We start from the raw sequence: 23943 nt of genomic DNA, 5'->3' as shown, positions 1-23943 counted from the left end.
TAAAAACAACATTTAAGATTGTAAACATCGGTGCTGAAAATAAACACAAAACTATTGAAACATAAGTGCTGAAAATAAACACAAAAATATTGAAACATCAGTGCTGAAAATAAACACAATAGAATTGCAAACAAGCGTAAATATAAAACCATAACAAACAATTACAAATCCATTTTCTTTGGAGGATTCCTATCCCGTTGTGGATATCGCCTAGTATTAGTTGTAACAGGTGACGTAGCAGTCAGCTGATCGGGTTGTAAAGAATGGCGTTTTGCAACAATAGGACTATGCCGCTCGGACTGGCGTGTAGTTGGTGAGTGACGCGTACTAGTGGGAGAACTCAGTTGTTGAGGCTGGGTGTGCTGGTGGGGCGGCCTGGCTGGTGACGACACCGGTGCTGACGATACACAGGAAGTAGTAACAGCTGATGTTGACGTCACGGGATCGTAGTATCTGCTATGTTCCGTGTTGGTGTTGCTGCCTGATTGCAAGCCTACCAGCTGATCTATGTGTCGCTTCCAAGTTAAGCCTGTCTCTAGTTGTACAATGTATGTTACTGGCCCTAGTCGTCTAACAACCGTACATTCAACCCACTTATCCTTCCCTCTATAGTCTCTTGCTAGTACACCTTGTCCTATAGCTAATTGTCTAGTATGAGTACCCCTTGCATTTATGATCTGTTTCTCTTGTTTTTGAGCAACAGTTGACTGAATGTTTGGTCTGATTAAATCTAACCTAGTTCTTAATGGTCGATTAAACATAAGTTTGGCGGGAGATTCACAAGTGGTACTATGGACTGTGTTACGATAAGAGATAAGAAATCTACTTAAAGCTATATTTACATCCTCATTTTCAAAGATTGCACATTTTAATCTTTTCTTTACTGATTTTACCGCGTTCTCAGCTTGGCCATTAGAAGCTGGATGGTAAGGTGGAGTCAAGATTTGTCTTATTCCATTCTGTTTCAAAAATTTTGAAAATTCCTCAGAACAAAAAGGTGGACCATTATCACTAACTATTATTTCTGGTAAGCCAAATCTACAAAACATAGGCCTGAGTTTGTCAATGGTCTGTTTGGCTGAAGTGGAACTAACAAGTTCTACCTCAATCCATTTACTATGGGCGTCTAGTACAATTAAATATATTTGTCCTTTTAATGGTCCAAGGAAATCGACATGAATTCTTTGCCAAACATTGGGAGGAAATTCCCATACATGAAGTTTACTTTTAACAGGAGATTCCCGCTGTGCAAGACACGCTGAGCAACTGTTAGTCACGGCCTCAATATCCTTATCAATAGAAGGCCACCATAAATACGACCTGGCTAACGACTTCATTTTTACAACTCCTAGATGTCCATTATGTAATTCTTTTAATAAAGCCCCTCTTAATGATTTTGGAATGACTACTCTATAGCCCCACATTAGTATTCCGTGTTCAACTGTTAGCTCAGCTTGCCTTTTGACATAGTCACTTAGATTAACGTCCGAATTGATTGGCCAGCCGTACAAAACATATCCAAGGATTCTGTTTAACTCACTGTCTTTTTGAGTTTCCTTACGTACATCATTAAAATCTATTGGTACATCGCACTCTGATATACATTGGAGATATGTTCCTAAATAATCAATATTTACATTACTTTCTTCCCTGTCATTACAATTTAGCGGAAGTCTAGACAATCCGTCCGCGTTACCATGATTTTGTGACTTAACATAATTAATGTCGTAATCGTAACCTGACAAAAATAACGCGTAGCGTTGTAGTCTGCCAGCTGCAAATGCTGGTAACCCTTTTTTCGAACCAAATATAGCTAATAGTGGTTTATGGTCTGTACAAAGAGTGAACTTCCTGCCCCATAAATACTGATTGAATTTATTTACACAGAAAACAATGCTTAATGCCTCTTTGTCTATTTGAGAATAGTTCCTTTCTGCTGAGTTTAGTACTCTACTTGTGAATGAAATTGGTCTTTCTATTCCATTTTTGTCAACAATGCTTAACACTCCTGCGATGCCGTAGGGTGACGCATCACATGACAATTTAATTGGCAAGTCTGGGTTGTAGTGCGCTAGCACATTAGCTGAAACTAATCTTTCTTTTATAGCTTCAAACGCCTTTTGACATGACAAGGACCATTTAAAAACTACGTCTTTCCTTAATAATTGATACAAGGGTGTTAGAATGGTAGCAACATTTGGTACAAACTTTGCATAGTAATTAACTAGACCTAGAAAACCCTTGAGCTGTGTAACATCTTTTGGAACTGGTGCCTCAACAATGGCTTTGACTTTATCTTTGGATGTGGCAAGACCCTCTTGGCTAATTACGTACCCTAAGTACTCTAAGCTATCACTGAAAAATTGACATTTATCTTTACTAACAGTTAACCCTGTTGTCTTTAGCCTACTACACACTTCTCTTAGTCTCGACAGGTGTTCAGCTGTGTCAGCTCCGGTAACAATAATATCATCAAGAAATGACGCTACACCCGGAATACCTTGTAGTGTTTGCTCAATTACCCGTTGAAAAATACCTGGGGCAGAAGATATTCCGTAACAAAGTCGGTTATATGCAAATAACCCCTTGTGTGTACTTATGGTACAAAGTTTCTTGCTTTCATCGTCTAACATTAGTTGCATATATGCTGATGATAAATCTATTTTAGAAAATTGTTTTCCTTTCTGTAAGATTGCAAAAAGATCTTCAATGCGAGGTATAGGATGTCTATCTACTTCTAGATATGGATTTAAGGTAACTTTGAAGTCACCGCAAATGCGTATTTTGCCATTACGTTTTAGTACGGGAACAATAGGTGTACCCCAATCACTAGTTGAAACAGTGGAAATGATACCATCGTCAACTAAACATTGTAATTCCTGTTCTACTTTGTCTTTTAAAGAATAAGGTATAGGTCTTGGTTTGTAATACTTAGGTACTACATTTGATTTGAGCTTTAACTTGACAGGATCTCCATTGTAACAGCCTAGCTTAGTGGTAAATACCTCTGGAAATTCGTTTAATAAATCTCGCACAACTTTAGACTCATTACCTGATTCTACTTTTACTTCATCTGAAGTCGACATTACACTATTTACATTGTTGGGGATACTAACAACAATTTGGAGATCTTTAATCCAATCCCGACCAATTAGAGGATTAGCACCATTGCTTATTACATACAATGATAGACATTTTACTACTGATTTGTACTTAACATTAACATTGATTTTACCTATAGGTTTGATTTTTTCATGAGTGTAGGAACTCAGAACTAGATCTGTGGGATTTAGTTTTACATCACTTAAGTGCTCATTGTAAAATTGTTCCGAAACAACAGAAACACAAGCACCTGAATCTACTTCAAATCTCATTTGTTTACCTTGTACTAGCAAATCTATTTTAATAGGTTCAATTTTGTTGACCATACCCTGATTTACATTAACAATTAGTTCACTGTCAGTTTGAAAAATATTAGAAATGTCATATACCTCATCATTTACAACTTTATCGTTATTTTTAGATTCATCTACTTCCACATAATATTGTTTATGTTGGTATCTGTTACCCTGAGTATTTTTGGAGTAATTAACCTTGGCATTTGAACTATTTTTAGAGGTAGAATGATAGGACTTACCCCTCTTTTTTGATTTACATGCCTTCTCCAAATGACCCTTTTTTCTACAAAAATTGCACACGTATTCACGAAAATAGCACTGGTGCGTTAAATGACCCTTTTTTCCACAACAATAGCACTCTGTAGATTGCACAACACTTGGAACGGCACTTGATTGTTTGCTGCGTTGAGGTCGTTGCGCTGAGGAGAATCTCTGAAGCCTCATCGCTGTCCCCGTGCTGCCGCTGCCGCCGTGGTACGTCAGGGATGCTGCGTCCTTCTCTGCTGTCTCTAGCGATGTCGCCAGCTGCTCCGCCTTGGTAAACGTCAGGTTGTCCTCCGCCAGTAGTCTCTTCTTAATAGAATTATTCCGAATACCGCTCACTAATCGGTCCCTGAGATAGTCCGGTAACTTGTCCTCGAACTGGCAATGCTTTGATAATTGCTTTAAATGAACGATGTATTCCGAAATAGTCTCGTGTTCCAGTTGGTCGCGCTTGCTGAATTTATACCTCTCCGTGATAAACGAGGGTTTAGGATGAAGATGATCCTGTAGCACTTTCACAATGTCCTTAAACGACTTCTCCGATGGTTTTTCAGGCGTAATTAAGTCTTTTAGCAGATTGTACGATTTAACTCCGATTACTGTTAGAAACGCACTTACTTTCTTGTCGTCCGAAATTCCATTACACTTTATGTAAAGTTCAAAACGTTCCACGTATGTAGACCACGTCTCCTCCGAACTGTCGAACGGCCCGAAATTTCCGATGACACTCATTGTAGTAACTTCTTCTTCTGTCAACGTTAATTTACCGAACGCGGTGTAAAAATTGCCGTCTAGTGGCATGTAACGTACCGAAACAATGGCACTGCACTGTAAAACGCGCTTCCTTTATCCACGCAGTAGGTTGTCGCACTCGTCGCCATTGTCGCATCCGAACCTGGATGCGAGCGAAGGAGGATCGGGTACTCGAAATAATTAACACATTTTATGTTAAGAAAAAACCGCATTGGTGTGCGGGAGCCGGTAAGGTAGGACGATGACTGTTGTACAGAGAGTGTCGGGTGATCGAGGTAGCAGTGGGAACGGAAGGTGGTGTGATGGAAACAACCAATGGGGTTAGTTTATTCGATCAGGCCATATGACGTCACATCGTACGATATCTAACGGTACATGGATCGAGCTAGCAAATTTAATACTTGTAATATTTGAATCTGAATTAGAAATATATAATTCATTTTATAATTAAATTAATACATCACATCTTCAACGGTCTAGGTTGTCTTCCAGGTGTGTATCACCTAGAAGTAGATCCGAGTGTAGTGCCAGTCAAGAATCCGCCACGAAGGATCTCCATTCCACTTAGAAAAAAACTTAAGGACAAAATTAATGAACTAGAAAGTCAGGGAATTATTGTGAAAGAAACAAATCCTACAGATTGGATCAGTAATATTGTGGTTGTAATGAAAAATGACAAAATGAGAATTTGTCTTGATCCTAGAAATTTAAATTGTGCATTACAGCGCCCACATTACCAATAGCCTACCATAGATGATATATTGCCTGAACTGGCAAGGGCAAAGGTCTTTACAGTTTTGGATGCCAAAAATGGGTTTTGGCAGGTTAGGCTGGATGACGAATCGAGTAGGCTTACTACTTTTTGGACTCCCCAAGGAAGATATCGTTGGAAAAGACTTCCATTTGGGCTTGCCCCAGCTCCTGAAGAATTTCAAAGAAGACTACACGAGGTTGTTTGTGATCTCGAAGGAATTGCGGTTATCGCTGATGACATCCTTGTTTACGGATGTGGAGATTCTGAGACGGAAGCTGTAATGGACCATGACCAGAAGTTAAAAGACTATTAGCTAGGGCTAGAGAAACAAATTTAAAACTCAACAAGAAGAAGATGAGACTGAGAGAAAAAGAAGTAACTTTTATGGGGCATGTGTTGTCTCAAGATGGACTTAAAACCTACATGACCAAAGTGAAGGCGATATTAGACATGAAGAAACCTGAGAATATTAAAGATGTTCAACGATTCCTAGGATTTGTAAATTATATGGCTAAATTTGTGCCATCTCTTTCGGAAATATGTGAACCGTTAAGGCAACTTACTCGGAAAGATGTTCCATGGATTTGGGATAAAACACATGATCTGTCGTTTGAAAATGTTAAGAAATGCATCACGTCAACTCCAGTTCTGAAATATTTTGATGTGAAGGAGCCAGTAACTATTCAATGTGATGCCAGTAGTACCGGTCTTGGTGCAGCGATCTTGCAGTCAGGTCAGCCCATTGCATTTGCGTCCCGGACATTATCAACTGTAGAAAGAAGATATGCTCAAATTGAGAAGGAATGCTTAGCTATTCTCTTTGCTTGTAAAAGATTTCAATACTACATCAATGGGAAAAAAGATGTAACCATACAAACTGACCATCAGCCTTTGGTTTCAATTTTTAAAAAATCTCTGCTGACTGCACCGCGACGACTACAATGTATGCTTTTGAAACTACAAAAATTCAATTTCACACTAGAGTATAAGAAAGGTTCAGAGATGACAATTGCTGACACTTTATCAAGGGCAGCAGTATCTCATGACTCAATCAAGAACCAAGAAGACATTGAGACTTATCAGGTATATCAAATCACAAAAGAAGACAGGTGTTTCAAAGCACTAGAAAACATAGATTCAACACAACATTTGAATGTCACACCAGAACGTCTTAAACAGATGAAAGATTTTACAGCACAGGATGTAACTCTGCGTGCCCTGACAACCGTAATTACTGCTGGGTGGCCTAGGAGTAAAGAAGAGGTTAGCGCGCAGCTAAGGGAATATTGGAATTTCCGTGATGAACTTGTGGCACATGACGGCCTCGTCTTCAGAGGGAATAGGCTAGTAGTACCTATCACTATGAGAAAAGAGATGCTAAAGAGAATACATTCAAGTCATCCAGGTCTGGATGCGTCACTAAGGAAAGCTCGTGAAGCACTATACTGGCCCCGCATGTCAGAAGATATTAAACAAAACATTGAACAATGCTCAGCCTGTCTACTAAATTCCCCTAATCAACCACATATGCCAATGCAAACACATCTACCCAAACAAGTACCTGATCTACCCTGGCAGCGTGTAGCGATGGACATTTTCACGCTAAGAAGGAAAAACTACCTAGTAACAATTGACTACTATTCAGATTTTTGGGAACTTGACGAACTAGAGGATACAACATCGTCAACATTGATTGAGATATCCAAGAAGAACTTCAGCCGATGGGGAATCCCCAAAACACTGGTTACAGATAATGCAAAAAATTTTATAAGTGAAGATTGGACTAAGTTTGCCAAAGAATGGGAATTTTCCCATGTAACATCTTCGCCCTATCATGCGAGAGGTAATGCTAAAGCCGAAGCAACTGTCAAGATTGCAAAAAATACACTGAAGAGACTTTTTGACAAAGCAGAAGAAGAAGATATCGATATATGGTTAGCCATTCTTGAGTGGAGAAACACTGGAAGTAAAGGTGTTGCCAGCAGTCCCGTTCAACGGATAATGTCACGTCGAACAAGGTCTTTAGTTCCCATGAAAAACGAGCTCTTCAAACCATATGTTCAGACTCAAGTGAGAGATAGGTTGATCAAGAACAAACATATGTATAAGTACCAGTATGATAGGAGTTCAAGACATTTGCCTGATCTAGAAATTGGACAAGGAGTAGCGGTAAAAACTAAACCACAGCAAACCAATAGCAAGTGGGCGATGGGCACAGTTGTGTCAAAACCTTCTGTACGATACGTCGACATCGTACTGTACGTTTGGGGTCAGGAATGGGGTGTTGTAATAAATACACTTGTTACATTTTAAAAGGGCTCAGAGGGCCGCAAAGGGTATACGGTGTTGACGGGACTAATACATGGTGTGGACTGACGTGAGGAGAGGGGATTTAGGCTTGTTCGGAAAGGTGGTGTGATGGTGGCGTGATATGACGTCACGGGAAATAGCCATGAGCTGTTTTATTAGAAATATCGCCTGATTTTGCATATTGCCAACCTAAACAGAAATTGTGGTTACATGATGGTATGAGTGTCAAACTATTGTAACATTATGGTACAAATTATCAGAATATGGTACAATCCTCCCCTCTTAAGTTTTGTGATGCTATCGGTTACTATAATCTTGAAAACTTACAATCACAAATAACAATACCAGAATATCTTATTAATTTATTATTATTTTTGTTTGCCAATCATTTAAATGAGAATGAGAATCAATCAATCATCAGTTCAATATATATATAACATGTATATATGGTCAAAATTCACACATTAAAAACACAAGTAAATGAAACACACACTTGAAATCATAAACCTTAATAACATTAAACATTGAACCTTGATGATATTAAATAATGATAACACACATAATGGTACACACAATTCAATAAATACACATTTGAAAATCATTGGTAAGGATATATAATAAATAAATCTATATACAAGAAGTCATGTCCGGGTATTCAATTAAAGGTCTAATCTTATTACAGGTTTGCGCTCCCGTACAGGAAAGCGTCTAGTAGGCGTCTGTCTGTTTACATTTGGCGATTTGTTTACATTTGGAGGCGAAGCCAATGACCCCGCTCTTTCAATGTTTTGGTTTGCGTCAGGTGACCTAGTCAATATCGGAGTTTTCTGCCCGACTGTGCCCGGAAGAGCTCGCATACCTTCGCTACTGTTCCCTGTCAGTGTGCGCTCTGGCGAATTTTGCAATGTTGCCGGTTTTCTGTCTGGAAGCGACGTTGTCAGATCGTTTTTGGGAAATTCTACTACTAAATCTGACTGCTGCCCTAGCTTAGACTGTAAAGCTATCAACTGGTCTATGTGACGCTTCCACTGAACGCCTGATTCTAGTTCAACTAAATAAGTTACAGGACCCAGTTTTTCAATAACTGTAGCCTCTATCCATCTCTCCCTTCCCCTGTAATCTTTAGCTAATTCAGGTTGATTAACAAATAATCTACGAGTTGTGACACCACCATAAGCTGAAACTTGTCTGTTTTGATTACTACTAATGACATCCTTCACATTAGGTCTAATTAAGTCTAACCTTGATTTCAGAGATCTGCCTAACATTAACTCTGCTGGTGTTTGATTGGTTGTGGAGTGTACTGTATTTCTGTATGTAAACAAAAAATTTGATAATGCTAAGTTCAAATCAGAAGTGTCTTGTAGTGCTATTCTAAGTTTGTGTTTTACTGTTCTTACAGCATTCTCGGCTAAGCCATTAGTCTTTGGGTTGTATGGTGGAGAAAATGTGTGTTTGATTCCATTTTTTTGCAAAAATGTTTGGAATTCTGTACTTGTGAAAGGTGGTCCATTGTCACTGACAATGTGGTCTACTAAGCCAAATCTAGCAAACAATTCTCTAAGATGAGATATTGTGTGTTTTGCTTGCGTTGATGGAACGGGTAACACTTCCGGCCACTTTGAATAAGCATCTTTAATTACTAAAAATAACTTTGATTGAAAAGGTCCGAAAAAATCAATATGAATCCGGGACCACGCCTTATCCGGTACATTCCAAGTGTGCAAAATCGACTTGGGTGGAGTTACACGTTCCTTCAAGCATGATGTGCAATTACCAGCAATTTGTTCAATATCTAAATCGATATTTGGCCACCAAACATAGGATCTTGCCAACGCCTTCATTCTTACTATCCCTACATGGCCATTGTGTAATTCTTGTAAAATATTTGTTCTAAACTTGCTTGGGATGACGATCCTGTAACCCCACATTAGGAGTCCTTGTTCAAAAGTTAATTGTGACTGTCGCACAAAAAATGGATTTAACATAGGATCCCTCTCATTTACGTCATTTGGCCATCCAAATCTAACATAACCTATTACTCTACTTAGTATAGGATCTAGTGCTGACTCTCGTTTTACTTCTACATAACTTAGAGGAAGTTCACTCTCAATTAAACACTGTAAATAGGTACCTACAATATTTACATTTAAGTCATTGTCATTGATTTCATCGTTCACAGGATTACTTACTGGTAAACGTGATAGACCATCAGCATTTCCGTTACATTCGGATTTAACATAAGAAATGTCGTACTGATAACCTGATAAAAACAATGCGTAGCGTTGGAGCCTACTAGCTGCAAATGCAGGTAAACCTTGTTTAGGTCCAAAAATAGCTACAAGCGGTTTGTGGTCTGTTTTTAACAAAAAATGGTTACCATACAAGTACTGGTTGAATTTTTTTACTCCATACACTATACTAAGAGCTTCTTTGTCAATCTGTGAATACTGCTTTTCAGTATCATTTAACACTCTACTTGTAAATGCAATAGGTCTTTCAGTACCGTCTGTTTGAATTTGACTTAGAACTGCACCTATACCATAGGCACTAGCGTCACATGCTAACGTTAACTTTAACTTAGGGTCAAAATGAGCTAGTACTTGGGCTGATACTAGTTTTTGCTTAACTTCTTCAAAAGCTTTCTTACACGCTAAATTCCATACAAATTCAGTGTCTTTCCTCAATAACATATACATAGGGGTAAGTATGGTTGAGATTCTAGGTATGAAACGAGCGTAGTAGTTAACTAAGCCTAAAAATGCTTTTAATTGGGTGACATCTTTTGGTTCTGGGGCGTTTACAATGGCTTTGACCTTGTCTTGTGAAGTTTCCAACCCTCGTTTGCTTATGACAAACCCTAGATACTCTAAACTTTCACAGAAAAATTTACATTTACTTTTACTGACTGTGAAACCATTGTCTTGTAGTCGTTTACAAACTAACTTTAATTTACTAATATGTTCAGAGTCATTTTGTCCTGTTACAAGAATGTCATCTAGAAATACCGCTACACCTGGTATTCCTTGTAAGGTTTGCTCCATTGTGCGCTGAAAAATACCAGGAGCAGATGATATGCCATAACATAATCTATTGTACTCAAACAAGCCCTTATGGGTACTAATTGTACATAACTTTTTACTTTCATCATCTAGTCTTAGTTGTTGATACGCTTGTGACAAATCTATTTTAGAAAACCTGTCTCCATTTTGCAAACTGGAGAACAATTCTTCAATCTTAGGTAAAGGGTGTCTGTCTATCTCTAAGAAAGGATTTAGCGTTACTTTATAGTCTCCACACAATCTTAACTGACCATTTGTTTTCAAAACTGGTACTACAGGGGTAGCCCATTGGCTTGAATTTACTGGTGAAATAATACTCTCAGCTTCTAAACGTGCTAGTTCTGCTTCTACTTTATTTTTAAGTGTGAAAGGTAAGGTCCTTGGCTTATGATATTTAGGGGTTGCATTAGGTTTTAGTTTAAGTTTGACTGGTTCTCCCTTAAAACAACCTAGCTTGTCTGTGAAAACATCAGGGAATTCCTCATACAATTGTTTAACTAGCTGCTTGCCCTGCTGATGTACTGTGACATTTGTTTGTTTGTTTACATTGGTAACTGCGGTGTCGGCCACCTCAGTCGGCGCGCTAGTGTCGACCATTCTGCTAGCAGAACAGCTGACAGGTGTACCAACTGAGCTGTCATCCACAGCTGATTGAACATTGTTTACTTTACTACTATTTTTGATACTAACAACTAGCTGCAGTGCTTTCATCCAATCCCTACCTAACAATGGGTTTGCACCGTTAGGGACAACATACAGCTCTAATTGTTTACAAATACCTTCATGTTTTACATTTACACATAGTTTACCGATAGGTACGATCTTTTCGTGTGTGTACGAACTAAGAACTAAGCTTGTTGGTAGTAACTTTACGTGACTTAACTTTACTTTGTAATCTTTTTCAGATATAACTGACACACAAGCTCCGGTATCAATTTCAAATAGGATCTTTTTGCTCTCTACCTCTAATTGCACTCTAATTGGTTCTACTTTTTTCCTAACTTCTACTCCCTGTACCTGAAATAAGTTAGATATGTCATATACCGTGTCTTCGTCTACACTTTGTCCAGGGACATTTTCTGTTACATAATGTTGCCTAGCATTAGCATTACTGTACTTTGAATTAAAATACGACTTATTTCCTCCCCTAGACTGTCCATTAGTCTTAGATACATCATTATACTGTTTACTAAAATGGGGCCTATTTGCACTTCTACTCTTAGATCTACAAGCTTTTTCAAGATGTCCTTTCTTCTTACAGAAATTGCAATTGTACTCACGATACCGACATTGCAGAGTATTGTGATTGTTCTTTCCACAGCAGTTGCACTCCCGGGGCTGTGACGTTGCCGAACCTCTGTTGGCTGCGAATTTTCCCCCGCTTCCGCTTGGTGCTGTCCTTGTCGTCTGGCTGAGGCGCTGAAGTCGTCCTCCTGGATTAAGCGTCATCTGGGCTGCTCCTTTCTCGGCGAACTCCATTGACGTTGCCAGCTGTACTGCCTTGTCGTAGGTCAGGTTATCCTCCCCCAGCAGTCGTCTCTGGATGTGGTGGTTCTTGAGGCCTGATACCAGTCTGTCGCGTAGATGGTCTGGAAGCTTGTCCCCAAACTCACAATGTTGCGATAGCTGCTTAAATTGTACGATATAATCACTCACTGTTTCGTGTTCTAACTGATGTCTGCGGCTGAATTTAAAACGTTCTGTAATAAACGACGGTTTCGGGTGTAAATGTTTACCGACCGTGTCTACAATTTCCTCGTACGTCTTGGACGAAGGTTTATCAGGTGTGATTAAGTCCTTTAACAATTTATACGTCCTGACTCCCATTACCGTTAGTAGTGTGCTCGCTTTCTTTGTGGCATTAATCCCGTTGCAGTCTACAAAAAGTTCAAATCGCTCTGTATACGATTGCCAAGTTTCTTCGGCGCTGTCAAAAGGACCGATATTACCAATTGTTGCCATGTTTGTTGAAAAATACGTTTCCGCTAACTGTCCGAATTGTTCGAAATAACTTTCAGTCAACGGCATAAGTGCCTTTTTTACACTTATTTAACTGTCCGTAGTCTAATATTACGTCCATAAAACAAAGAATAACGTTATGTTAGGTGTACCTTTCTACACTCACGAAAACGTTTCCGCCAAGAATATGAGTCTGAGTCAATATTCGCGGTTGTTTGACGTTCGTCGACCGTTTCTTCACGTTCACTTGTCACTTTGTTCACTAGCACTGTCACTTTGTTCACTTGCACTGTAACTTTGTTCACTTGCACTGTCACTTTGTTCGCGAATTTAAGTTTTAAAACGCGATAATATTCCGTGTTCCTCGTCGCCAGTTGTACGATACGTCGACATCGTACTGTACGTTTGGGGTCAGGAATGGGGTGTTGTAATAAATACACTTGTTACATTTTAAAAGGGCTCAGAGGGCCGCAAAGGGTATACGGTGTTGACGGGACTAATACATGGTGTGGACTGACGTGAGGAGAGGGGATTTAGGCTTGTTCGGAAAGGTGGTGTGATGGTGGCGTGATATGACGTCACGGGAAATAGCCATGAGCTGTTTTATTAGAAATATCGCCTGATTTTGCATATTGCCAACCTAAACAGAAATTGTGGTTACATGATGGTATGAGTGTCAAACTATTGTAACATTATGGTACAAATTATCAGAATATGGTACACCTTCCTCAAGATCTTACATTATTAAAACACCTGAAGGTTTGTACCGTAGAAACCGAGAAATGCTAAAACCAAGTCCGAGTCCTAAATGCAGCCACACAGCAAAAAAGTCATTGTTCATGTACGATACTCCATTTTCCCAGTCGACAGAACACGTTGAAGTAAATGAACCTATCAGAGACCATGATACACCGGAAAGAGCCCAAATGAAGACTACTCGTTCAGGACGTCTCATAAAAACGCCCGAACGTTACAAACATTAAAACAGAAATGAGGTAGAAGAAGATGTTTATTTTTAGTTATGTTTTGCAAGAATTATTTTTATTGAAGAGTGGAAAATATTTTTATTGAAGTTTCTGAAGCAGTTTTTTGAAGTTCTAGAAGATATTTTTATTTGAATTTTAGAAGATATTTTTATTGACATAAAGAGAAGAAATTTGAGTTTTTTGAAAAAATCCTTGGAGGGAAGGATGTTGTACATATAGTGTAGGCCTATAAAGCCACAGCAATTAGAACAAGTACTTACTCTATGCACTTATCACTTGGAACGCTACTCACTATGGTCCGAGTCACTTTACATCTAACTATGGTAAGCTATAGTTGTAACTTACTAGAATACTAGAACTAATAGTTAAACAGTTGCAATGATCACAGGAGATGATCTGGTTGATTCTCTTGTACAGTTTTGAAAATCGTAGATTTTAGAAGTGTTTTAAATGGAGTAATAATAGTCATAACCTATTTTCAAAGAGGGTTTTACATTGTACTTTAGGAAAAAAACTTGGACTTAAGATTAAAAACAAAATTTTTAGGATTTGAATTCATACTCAAGGTTCAAAATTGCTGAATTCTACCATCACTATCAGATATTGTATAATTACTCACGGCTGTGACCGAAGGTCCAGACTTCTTGGCATACTCGGACCCAGGGCCAAGGCCTACTGCGTTGAGTTGTGTGGCTAGCAGTCTGGCCACGTGTTTGATCTGGCCCTGAGTCCCGGCCGCAGCTATGGGAGTGTAGATGGCCGCAAACAGCGGAGGCATTGTGTCTGGCACATTGTCCTGAAGACAAAAGCATTGAACATCAGGGAGAATATTCTCTTGTAGTTCAAAATGTTGATCAAGAAGTCTAAATACATTCATGCTAGATAAGTTGCTTGTGGTCAGACATTGTAAGCTAAGTGTGCTTTATGTAAACACTAAAGACTCCGTACTCAGAAGCAGTTCGGTGAATAAATATGACAATTGTTTCTAAAAATAAGCTATCTAGTGGCCACAATTAGGTTCCTTTGTTCATGTTAATCCCTTGGTGTATTTAGTTAGTAGACTTTTTTCTCACAATTTTAACACTTTCAAAAGTAGTACACTCTTCACCGCTCCATTATAAATTAATGCAACTGGTGTTTCAGTAGGCCAGGGCTGTAGCGTTGCCACATGTCTTGCCGCAGCCTTGTATTAGAGGCACAGTTCACAGGTACAGTTCAATCCTATTTGCTTAGAAATAAACTTCTTTTATTTAAAATGTCAGAAAATTAGCCAAGTAGTATTTTTGGCCTCACAAAAAGAAAGAAATGTCAGAATTAAACATTTTAGTTTAAAAAAAATCTTTGAGGTTACAGGTTTTGAGGTTTATGTCACTATTATGTGACAGAATATTTTTCGCATACAGGATAAACCTCGTTTGTTGTATGGTCTGGCATTCATTGAGGGAAGTCTAATAAAAAATAGATAAAGTTCTTCAACTGCAAAAAAATAGTTTCAAGAATCTACTTAAAAACTACAATCTTGAAAGATACATTTGTTAAACTAGATGTTTTGACTGTTCACGATCAATATATCCCAGTATGTGTAATGTGTGTTAAAATCAACAACAAAATTTGAATATAAGAAGAAAATTTGCATTGATTTAACACAAGAAATATCATAAACTATAAAGTGACAGCAATTCGACACATACACTTACACACACATACACATGCACTTAGCCCATTAGCTTGATATACACCCTTATCATTGGTAAAGGTTAACTATGATATTTTATAGGAAAATAACCTAGGTTGCAGTTGCAATTACTTTTGAACCATAATTTGTACAGAAATGGGGATTGTACCACTTTGCGAGTTACATGGACTATGACAAACTAAACTTTAATCAAAGGTTGAGACCTTTTTTAAAATTATATCTTTCTGTTATCTTATTGGTTTTTAAGGGAAAATCATATACAAGCTGCAATAAATTTTGAACCATAGTTTTTACAGTAATGGGGGTTTTGTTAATAGAAGAAGCAGGATGTTTGAATTGAACTAAACACTCACCATCGCCATGATGACCAAGTCAGTAGCCAGCTCAGGACACATTCTCTCCATGATGTATTGCTCAGTGATGTCTATGGCTGTCTCCGTGACAACAGCTGGCAGAGGGACGGGAGGAGGAGTGCTGCTGGAAGTGTCTGCCACCTGTCAAATAAGCCCTCAAAAGTATCCTGACTAAGTAAATTTCGGTGCTACAATTGCTATAATCTTTTAGAGCATTGTTTTGCAATGTGCTTCACTAGTGGTACAAAGAGGCCGCTATGGTGGTTAAGGATTTAGCTGACATTTTTGGTTTTCTTATCAAACTATTATTTTGGATGGATTTAGGTTCTCCATCAAATTGTGTATCTCCTCTATACCTCCTTAAAAATTCTACAGACGTTGACAGTAACAAAAATAAATCAATACAAAATATATTAAGATTAACGTTTCAAAGATAATTTATAGAAATAAGCTCAATTAATAGCAAAACTCAATGGTTTCTTTCTTTGCGATTGACAAAGCTTAATGATTGTTATTAGCTAAAAAAATGATCAAAGATTTTTTTTAGGAAAATTGAAACGATCAAGACATAGGCTAGTGTAAAAGATAGATAGCCTATATGTAACAACTATATGCAACAGCTATTTCATTACCTTTGTCTTTTTGGCTGCCACTGTCTCCAAAGCACCAGTTGCTGACCTTTTTATTCGTTTCCTGATCTCATCAGATTTTGGGTATGATTTCATCACCTGTAAATGAATGTCTCAATTAACAACTGTAAGCTAAAACAATGCATACTATTGGTTCACAATAGCCTATTTTCTAGTACAGTATTTTATTTGTAGCACATTCTCTATGGATGAAACAAAGACATACATATAGTGAAATGAAATGAAATGAAATGAAATATTATTTATTTATACAGGCAACAGTTAGGGCCACATGGCCCTTTCTTACACTTAACCTGTCATAAATATAACACATATATTTTAACAATTACATTAATATACAACAAAAACAAAATCTAAATCATGGATACATAAACTTTAACAAAAGAAAATAACTTAAATTTTAAACTGTACAAAAATAATCTTCCTCCAAAAATACATACACACACGCACACACACATACACACACCAAGCACATCTGTCAGTGACCAACCACGCGTACAAGCCCCTAGGACAAACCAACCATGGCCATACGTTCAAAATACATATTTTTTAGCGCTGCCACAAACCGGGAACGGTTATCAAGGGATTTGATGGCTAAGGGGAGGTCATTCCAAAGTCGGCAAGCGGTCACAACAAACGCTCCGTCGTAAACTGCAGTCCTATGATGAGGCATACGCAAAGTCAATGAAGCATAGCGTGAATATCTAACACTTTCTTCAGCAACAAACCTAAAATCATCTACAAAATATTTTGGAAAATTTGTTTTTACTATTGAATAGGTTAGCAAAAGAATTTTAATTGATCTAAGGTCACATAGCTTTAACAGTTTAGAATTAATGTAGTAAGGCGTGATACGCTCACTGCGTCTCAGATCATAAATCAATCTCAAGCAGTAGTTCTGAGCGCGTTGGAGAGCATCAGCGAGGTTTACAGTCATGTCATTGATCACAGAGTTGCAGTAAGTGAAGTGGGGGAAGACAAGTGATTTGACAAGATGTATTTTTATGTGAATTGGCAAGAAGTTTTGTAATTTTTTAAGTGCGTGGATTGATGCAAACACCTTTTTACGGATGTCTACGACTGCATCGCCCCAAGTAAGTGTCGAGTTCATAGTAAGTCCTAGGTTTTTGACCTTGTCACAGTAAAGCAAAGCTGTTCCATTTATATTTATTGGATTTGTCGTGAGAAAGTCAATTGAGTTTCGTAACCGTAGATGACAAATTATGATAGGTTTAGTTTTTTTGTGATTAAGTCTGAGTCCGTGTTTATCAGTTCAAGTAATGATTTTCTCAATATCTTCATTCACTCTCAGAATACTTTCGTTGATCTGTTTGGGTGAAAAATGTGTATAAATCTGTAAGTCATCAGCATACATGTGGTATTTACAGTGTGTGAGGACTGAGCTCAAGTCGTTTATGTATAGTACAAACAACAGTGGACCAAGGATTGACCCCTGAGGTACACCACTAGTAACTGTCTCCCAGTCAGATCGTAAGTCATCAACCTCAACACACTGCCGCCTGTCTGACAGATATGATCCCAGCCAGTCCAATACACCATTTGAAAACCCTATGGCCCTTAGCTTCTCTAAGAGGAGCTTGTGATTTACACAGTCAAAGGCTTTAGAGAAATCAAATAAGGTAAGAATCCAAGAATCGTTCCCTGCCGATGTTCCATTGCTAGTCTAATGTCGTCTGTCACACGTAAAAGTGCTGTTTCTGTACTATGAGCTGCTCGAAAGCCAGACTGTGAGTTGCATAAGATATTGTTTTCTGTCAGAAAATCAGTTATTTGGCAGTGAACGATTCTTTCAAGGCCTTTAGATAATGCGGGCAATATACTGATCGGCCTGAAATCCTGGCAAGAAACCGGGGCTAGGATCTTATTCAAGGGTCGAATTAGGGCGACTTCCAAGAAATAGGGAATGTGCTTTGCCTTAAGGATGTGTTGAAAATATATGTGATAGTTGGGAGAATAGCAAAGAGAATGTCTTTAATATAGTGAATTGGCAACCTGGTATCAAAACGAACCTGAAAAGAGTATTAGCGAATTTTCCATAAAGGGAATAAGCTATAACCTGTAGGTTTAATTTTCAAGACCTGGGCATGGCAATGATTTATTTTTTTTGTTTTGATGTTCCCAGAGGCTAAAAACAACATCTTTTCAAACTCAAATATATGTGTGTCAATTAGCAATATAACTCGAGTAAAAAATCATCCGATTTCTATAAAAGTTGTAAAAAACATGTAAACCTAATTTATTCCAAAGACTTCAGGAACTTCATTGATTATTTCAGCATCAACCACGATGTCACATGAAATGTTTGGCCAGAAATTTCATAAATTAAATAACCCATTTTGCAAAAAAATAGTAATTTTAACAAAAAAAAAAAATATTTTTCTTTTCTGTAAAGTGGCATCCCCAGTGGTGGCTGATGTTTGAAGCAAGAGCGATATTCTGATTAAATTTCATCTGACGACGTGCTAAGAGCGCTGACAAAATCAACTATTTTTAAGTTGATAGTTGATACAAACCTCACAGAAGTATAATACTAACCTCATGATAAGTAGCTCCCAGATCGGTCAGCAACGTGGTAATGTTCTGTAGAAAGTCCATAGCAGCAGGATGTTTGAGCAGAGTCAGCAGCTGCAACTTTAGATGTTTCCGAACAGAACTCACTTGGGACTTGGTCAGAGTTGGCGGAAGATTGGCTGAAACATAACGTCTTTTAGAATGGGACACTTTGTAATCATAATTAAAGAATAAGTAAAATCAATGTAGGCCTATCTAAAACTAATTTTTAGCGGGAATGTGACAGTGGTTACAGGGAATCCTTCAGATCGGAAAATTGTTGGTACAATCCCAAGCAGGATCAGATGAGGACCATACCATCTGCCATTGGGCTACCAATTACTAACCAAGTAATAGAATAAAACAATTTAATAGTTACAAAACTAATATCAGTGTAATCTTCTCCTCTTCTTACTGATTTCTTGTTAAACTTGTATTCTTGCTAATGGGATGAAACATAAATTTCAACAAATTGTTATATAATGTATAATCCTTAGTTAATAATAGTTTATGTTTTTAGTATTTGCTTGAATATTTTTGTTTTTGGTGTTTGTTCGTTGGCTGAATTAAATAAAAATACTGTAGATAGTGTTTAGTAAAATTAAACTTACTATGCAAAGTCTCCAAGGCTGCCACGACTTTACCCATGAACTGAGGCCTCATCTTGGCTATGAGGGTGAGAGATCCCATGCAAGCCATTAGATTGACACTGCTAATATGAGGAGAGCCGTGGAACTTGACCATTAGGTCGAATATGGTCCTGGAACACAATAATGTTGGGTTAGACTACAAAAAACAATTACTTATCATAAATAACCCAAAGGATCAAGAAAACAATTGTTTTAATTAAACAAATCAGTAATAAGTTTATGATTACTAATTAGGAATAATAATTCTATAATTTAGTGGCTTCTTGTTGTACAACTGATTTGCCTACGTTTATGGATTACTTATTTCCCTTATGGACAAATGAAAAAAATATCCATAACCCTGAATACCAAGGCCAAGCAAATATGCAGCTCAAAAGCTATATTGTAAGAAAGAAAATAACTATACACTCCCTTCGATATGGCAAAGCTTGTTCCTATATGGTTAAATTTCAAATGGGAAATCGATTCCTGGTACTTAAGTGGCTTATTTTTTTATTTTAGTAAGCTATGTGTCTTGAGAGAATTTGTTAAAAAGATGTTTTTGCTACAGTAAAATTTGTTTTTGTCTCTTCACAAATTTTGTCACTCTAGCTTGCCAATCTTTACAGAATATGCTATCTTTACTAATAGAATTAAGGCATTCCATCGCCTAGTTAAATTTGTTGCCTGTTTCAAAATCCAAATGGACGAAGTGGATGGTTGAATTGGGCCACCAACAGTTTGCTAAATATAAATTACTGATTTAGTGACAAAGACGTCAATTTTTTAACCTAGTAAAACTAATAGGTTGACTTATAGATAGCTTCTTTCATGTTAGGTTTTAGAGTTAGAAACCCATAAAATACAACTGATTATTTGACTCTACTTTGTTGGAGCTCTTGATTTTGTAACTTACAGTTTTGGACATATTCCAATGATTTTAGAGTTGTTAAAATTGTAGGTTGTACCATAAGGTCCAGTTGCTAGGAACAACAACAAATTGGGGTGTACAGTACCATTTTAAGATTATGTATTACTATTTCAGCTTATTGAAACTGTAACAATACTCGACAAGGGGTTTTTATTCTCTATGTAAACTATTAAACATTCTCTAAAAACTACAAAAGATTACCTTACAAAAATAATTAACGTTATATTAATTATCACCCAAGACAGCTGTGTTGTATTTTACACCTGACGTTCCATACTTGACAGGTTAATTAACATAATTTATGAGACACATTATCAGTTAACTCAAAAACATTGAGCAAAAACACACTAAAATCATAAGCAGTTTAAAATCAAGCTAAAATGAAGTTTACCTTCTGGCAATGTATTTTATTAATAGCCAGTTTCTTAACATCAGTTTCTTCTCCAGTGAGTACATAGAAACATTTTACGGCCTACTTAGGTCACACAAACCTCATACAAACTTTAGAATTTATTATTATATATATTTTAAATTTTAAACTTCTGTTGCAGATTATTTATTAAGGCTGTTTAACCACTTTTAGAAACAAATAGTATGTCAATTCCCAATAGTATTGCTTTATTATGGTTTTCACACTACTGTCACAACTCCACCTTCTGCGAACTAAATAACCCAAATAACCTGTGACACCTTCTCCACCTAATATGACTAATAGATAAGTGTGTAATAATAAGTGAGATACCTTGGATAGCTTTGTCCATAGAAACAACATATTGTTAATCTATAAACGCATATTCATGTTTTCTGGATTATTATGTATAGGTTTTTTATATTTTTAAATGACATACTTTTAGGCAAGGTATAATTCATTTGTAAAAATTGTGTGGGCTTCACTCACCTTTATTATTGTCTAGTGATATGCAGTACTCGTCATATACAGTTAGACTCACACACATATTACACACTATCGTCCCGGGGATTAAGTCCGATGTGTAACGGAACCAGAAAAACGCCCCGTTTCTTCAGGATAGGTAGACTTGATTTTTGTGGGTTGTTCCCACTGAACAACTATCAGCTGAATGACTAACGAAGCTTATGTGTATGTATCTAAATGTACATGATGAGTCCTGGATGTGGATATCACCAGACAGGATATAAAAGTGAATGAAGCCAACAAAATCTTCACAAACAGGGGTTTTTCACCACATAGGCATTATACCTTATCTAACAGTGTTTTTTATTTTTCTTCATTATATTTTGACCAAAAGATGATAAAAGCTAAAGACATGGGGTAAAAGAATTTGATAACACTGTCTCATAAGGATTATTATGAGGGTTTTTACTAGTATTGCAGGTTTTCCTGAATGAAAGAGTTCATGCTGGCACAAGAAACACAAATTTATGCTACATACAAATGTGAGAATATTTTGCAGTCACTCACAGCATTTTCAACTAAAAAGGTTTGAGTTAGAAGGAAATATGCATATTTAGATACAATGATCGATGAGCAACTCGAACCATCCTTGGTTGAAAATTTGGTCTGTGACAGTGAGATATTTCAAAGTCAAAGTCAAAGTCAAAGTCATCTTTATTGTCACAAAACGTTTTTTTTTATGCTCTGGCACAGCCAGACAAAACAGGTGACATTGTCAAACTATACTAAAATAAACTAGCTTATATTGGTAAAAATAAATACATAGTAGGTAACAAAACAAACAATTCACATTGATTTATCTTCAAGAAACTGACCAATACTATAATAATTCTTTTCCAATAAAAATTCAAAAATTTTTTCTTTAAAAGATACTAATCCTATTATAGATTTGTAGTACCCAGGCAAATTGTTAAAAAATCTTTTACCCATATAAGAAGGTGTCCTTTCCACAAGATTTAATCTGTGTATAGGATATTGAAAATCTGTATGAAATCTAGTGTTATAATTGTGCCGATTATTTTCACTGTGGAGTTTTTCATAATTTGATTTCACATACAATAAACATTTAAGAATATACAAATTAGGGACGGTTAGAATCTTTAGTTCTTTAAAAAGTTGTTTGCAAGAATGTTTTACGGGTTTAAAAGGGGAGTATTTCATTTGGTCCAAAATCGTTTGGTCCACAAATTGTAAAACAGTTCGTTTGGTCCAAAATCGTTTGGTCCACAAGTTTTAAAACAGTTCGTTTGGTCCAAAATCGTTTTATGATCCAGTTGGGGAGTATTTCATTTGGTCCAAAATCGTTTGGTCCACAAGTTGTAAAACAGTTCGTTTGGTCCAAAATCGTTTGGTCCACAAGTTTTAAAACAGTTCGTTTGGTCCAAAATCGTTTGGTCCACAAGTTTTAAAACAGTTCGTTTGGTCCAAAATCGTTTGGTCCAAAAGTACAGGCAAAACCAGAATTACAATTGTGTATTGTGGAGTAAACTTATGAAATAGACTGTACGTTTCACTGTGGACCATTCGATCGGGTCGTTTTATTCAACACTCTATTACGAGTTCGTTTGGTCCAAAAGTATGAACTATTGCGTCCCTCACATAGAAGGCGTTCAAATAATCGCCGTCACGTTGTCAACCCAACCGCCTGCCTTCCGAGGCCTATTATTTGTTGTTTTGTGATATGTTTCTAAATAATTGATATGTTTGCATTTCTATACACGTACATATACATATATTTATTTATATATAATGTGTTTGTGTAATGTTTACTTTTTATCCCCAGTCAATCTTAAAACAACGCGTTTTAATTCCCTAGATTTGTGGATAAATATTGACTTTGATTTGAGTTTGCATTTAATGTTAAACAGATGGTTTATTTTTTAATCTTACTAATATTATAAATCTGAAAGTTTGTGAGTTTGTGTGTGTGTTTGTGTGTGTGTGTGTTGCTCAATCACGCATAAACTACTGGACGGATTGGGCTTAAATTTGGCATGATGATAGCTCACATTCCCGATTAATATTAAAGCATATTATTATCCCAAAAATCCTTTCGGGCTCCGCCCCAGTGTGGCTCTACTGGCCCAGATGCTACTGCAAACCATCTGTCAAGATATAGGTACTACTGTAATTTAAGGTTTATGTGTTTGGATGTTATTAGACACGATAAGAACACAATGAACTTCTTCTGCAGATGAACAATCTGTTGGTTACGAGAAATATAAGCCGAATTAATAAATGCCACAATTTAAGCGCATTAAATTGACTCTGGTCTGAGAAACTGTTTATAGTATGGAGTTTGGGCCTTTTAGATGTCACCATCTGGGTAAGTAACTTTGAGAGATCAATGATTTTTGTTGCTGAGTAGCGCCAGTAAACATGCGCATCACTTCTTTAGTTGAATAACATTCACTGACTCCATTGTGTATTCTTTCACTAAGCTGAATGAATGCATCAAAGTAAACTCTCTAAAAGTATGTAATAAACTGGAATTTAGGATTAATAACTTTCTATAACTTATCATGCTTTTATTCATAAAATTATTAAAAATTTAATCCAGTTACTGAAAACCACTATTATTTAAAAAAAAAATATGGGCAACGTGCCTGAATGTTTGTCTCAGACAATTATGCATATCACAAAGAGTAGACCTATAATTGATGTACCTTAATGATATGTCTATGATAAATAAA

The 23943-nt window shown here is 37.0% G+C and overlaps 1 protein-coding gene across 1 annotated transcript in view; it reads right to left on the bottom strand.

Moving 5' to 3' along the window:
- Nucleotides 1–23943, bottom strand: part of LOC128985915 (symplekin-like) — a 47664-nt gene that overhangs the window by 12501 nt on the left and 11220 nt on the right. Inside the window, exons 5-9 of the mRNA XM_054405899.1 lie at nt 19368–19516; nt 18742–18896; nt 16168–16263; nt 15536–15676; nt 14106–14282 (exon numbers count right to left, since the gene is read on the bottom strand). Coding sequence (XP_054261874.1) covers nt 14106–14282; nt 15536–15676; nt 16168–16263; nt 18742–18896; nt 19368–19516 — 718 coding nt within the window. The remainder of the gene's footprint in view (nt 1–14105; nt 14283–15535; nt 15677–16167; nt 16264–18741; nt 18897–19367; nt 19517–23943) is intronic.

The sequence above is a fragment of the Macrosteles quadrilineatus genome, unplaced genomic scaffold (assembly GCF_028750875.1).
Source record: "Macrosteles quadrilineatus isolate MER2022 unplaced genomic scaffold, UCM_ALF_1.0 Scaffold_2__2_contigs__length_208266976, whole genome shotgun sequence".
Classification (NCBI taxonomy): Eukaryota; Metazoa; Arthropoda; class Insecta; order Hemiptera; family Cicadellidae; genus Macrosteles; species Macrosteles quadrilineatus.
Note: the sequence above shows the minus strand (reverse complement) of the source record. Positions and strands in the feature narration are given on the sequence as shown.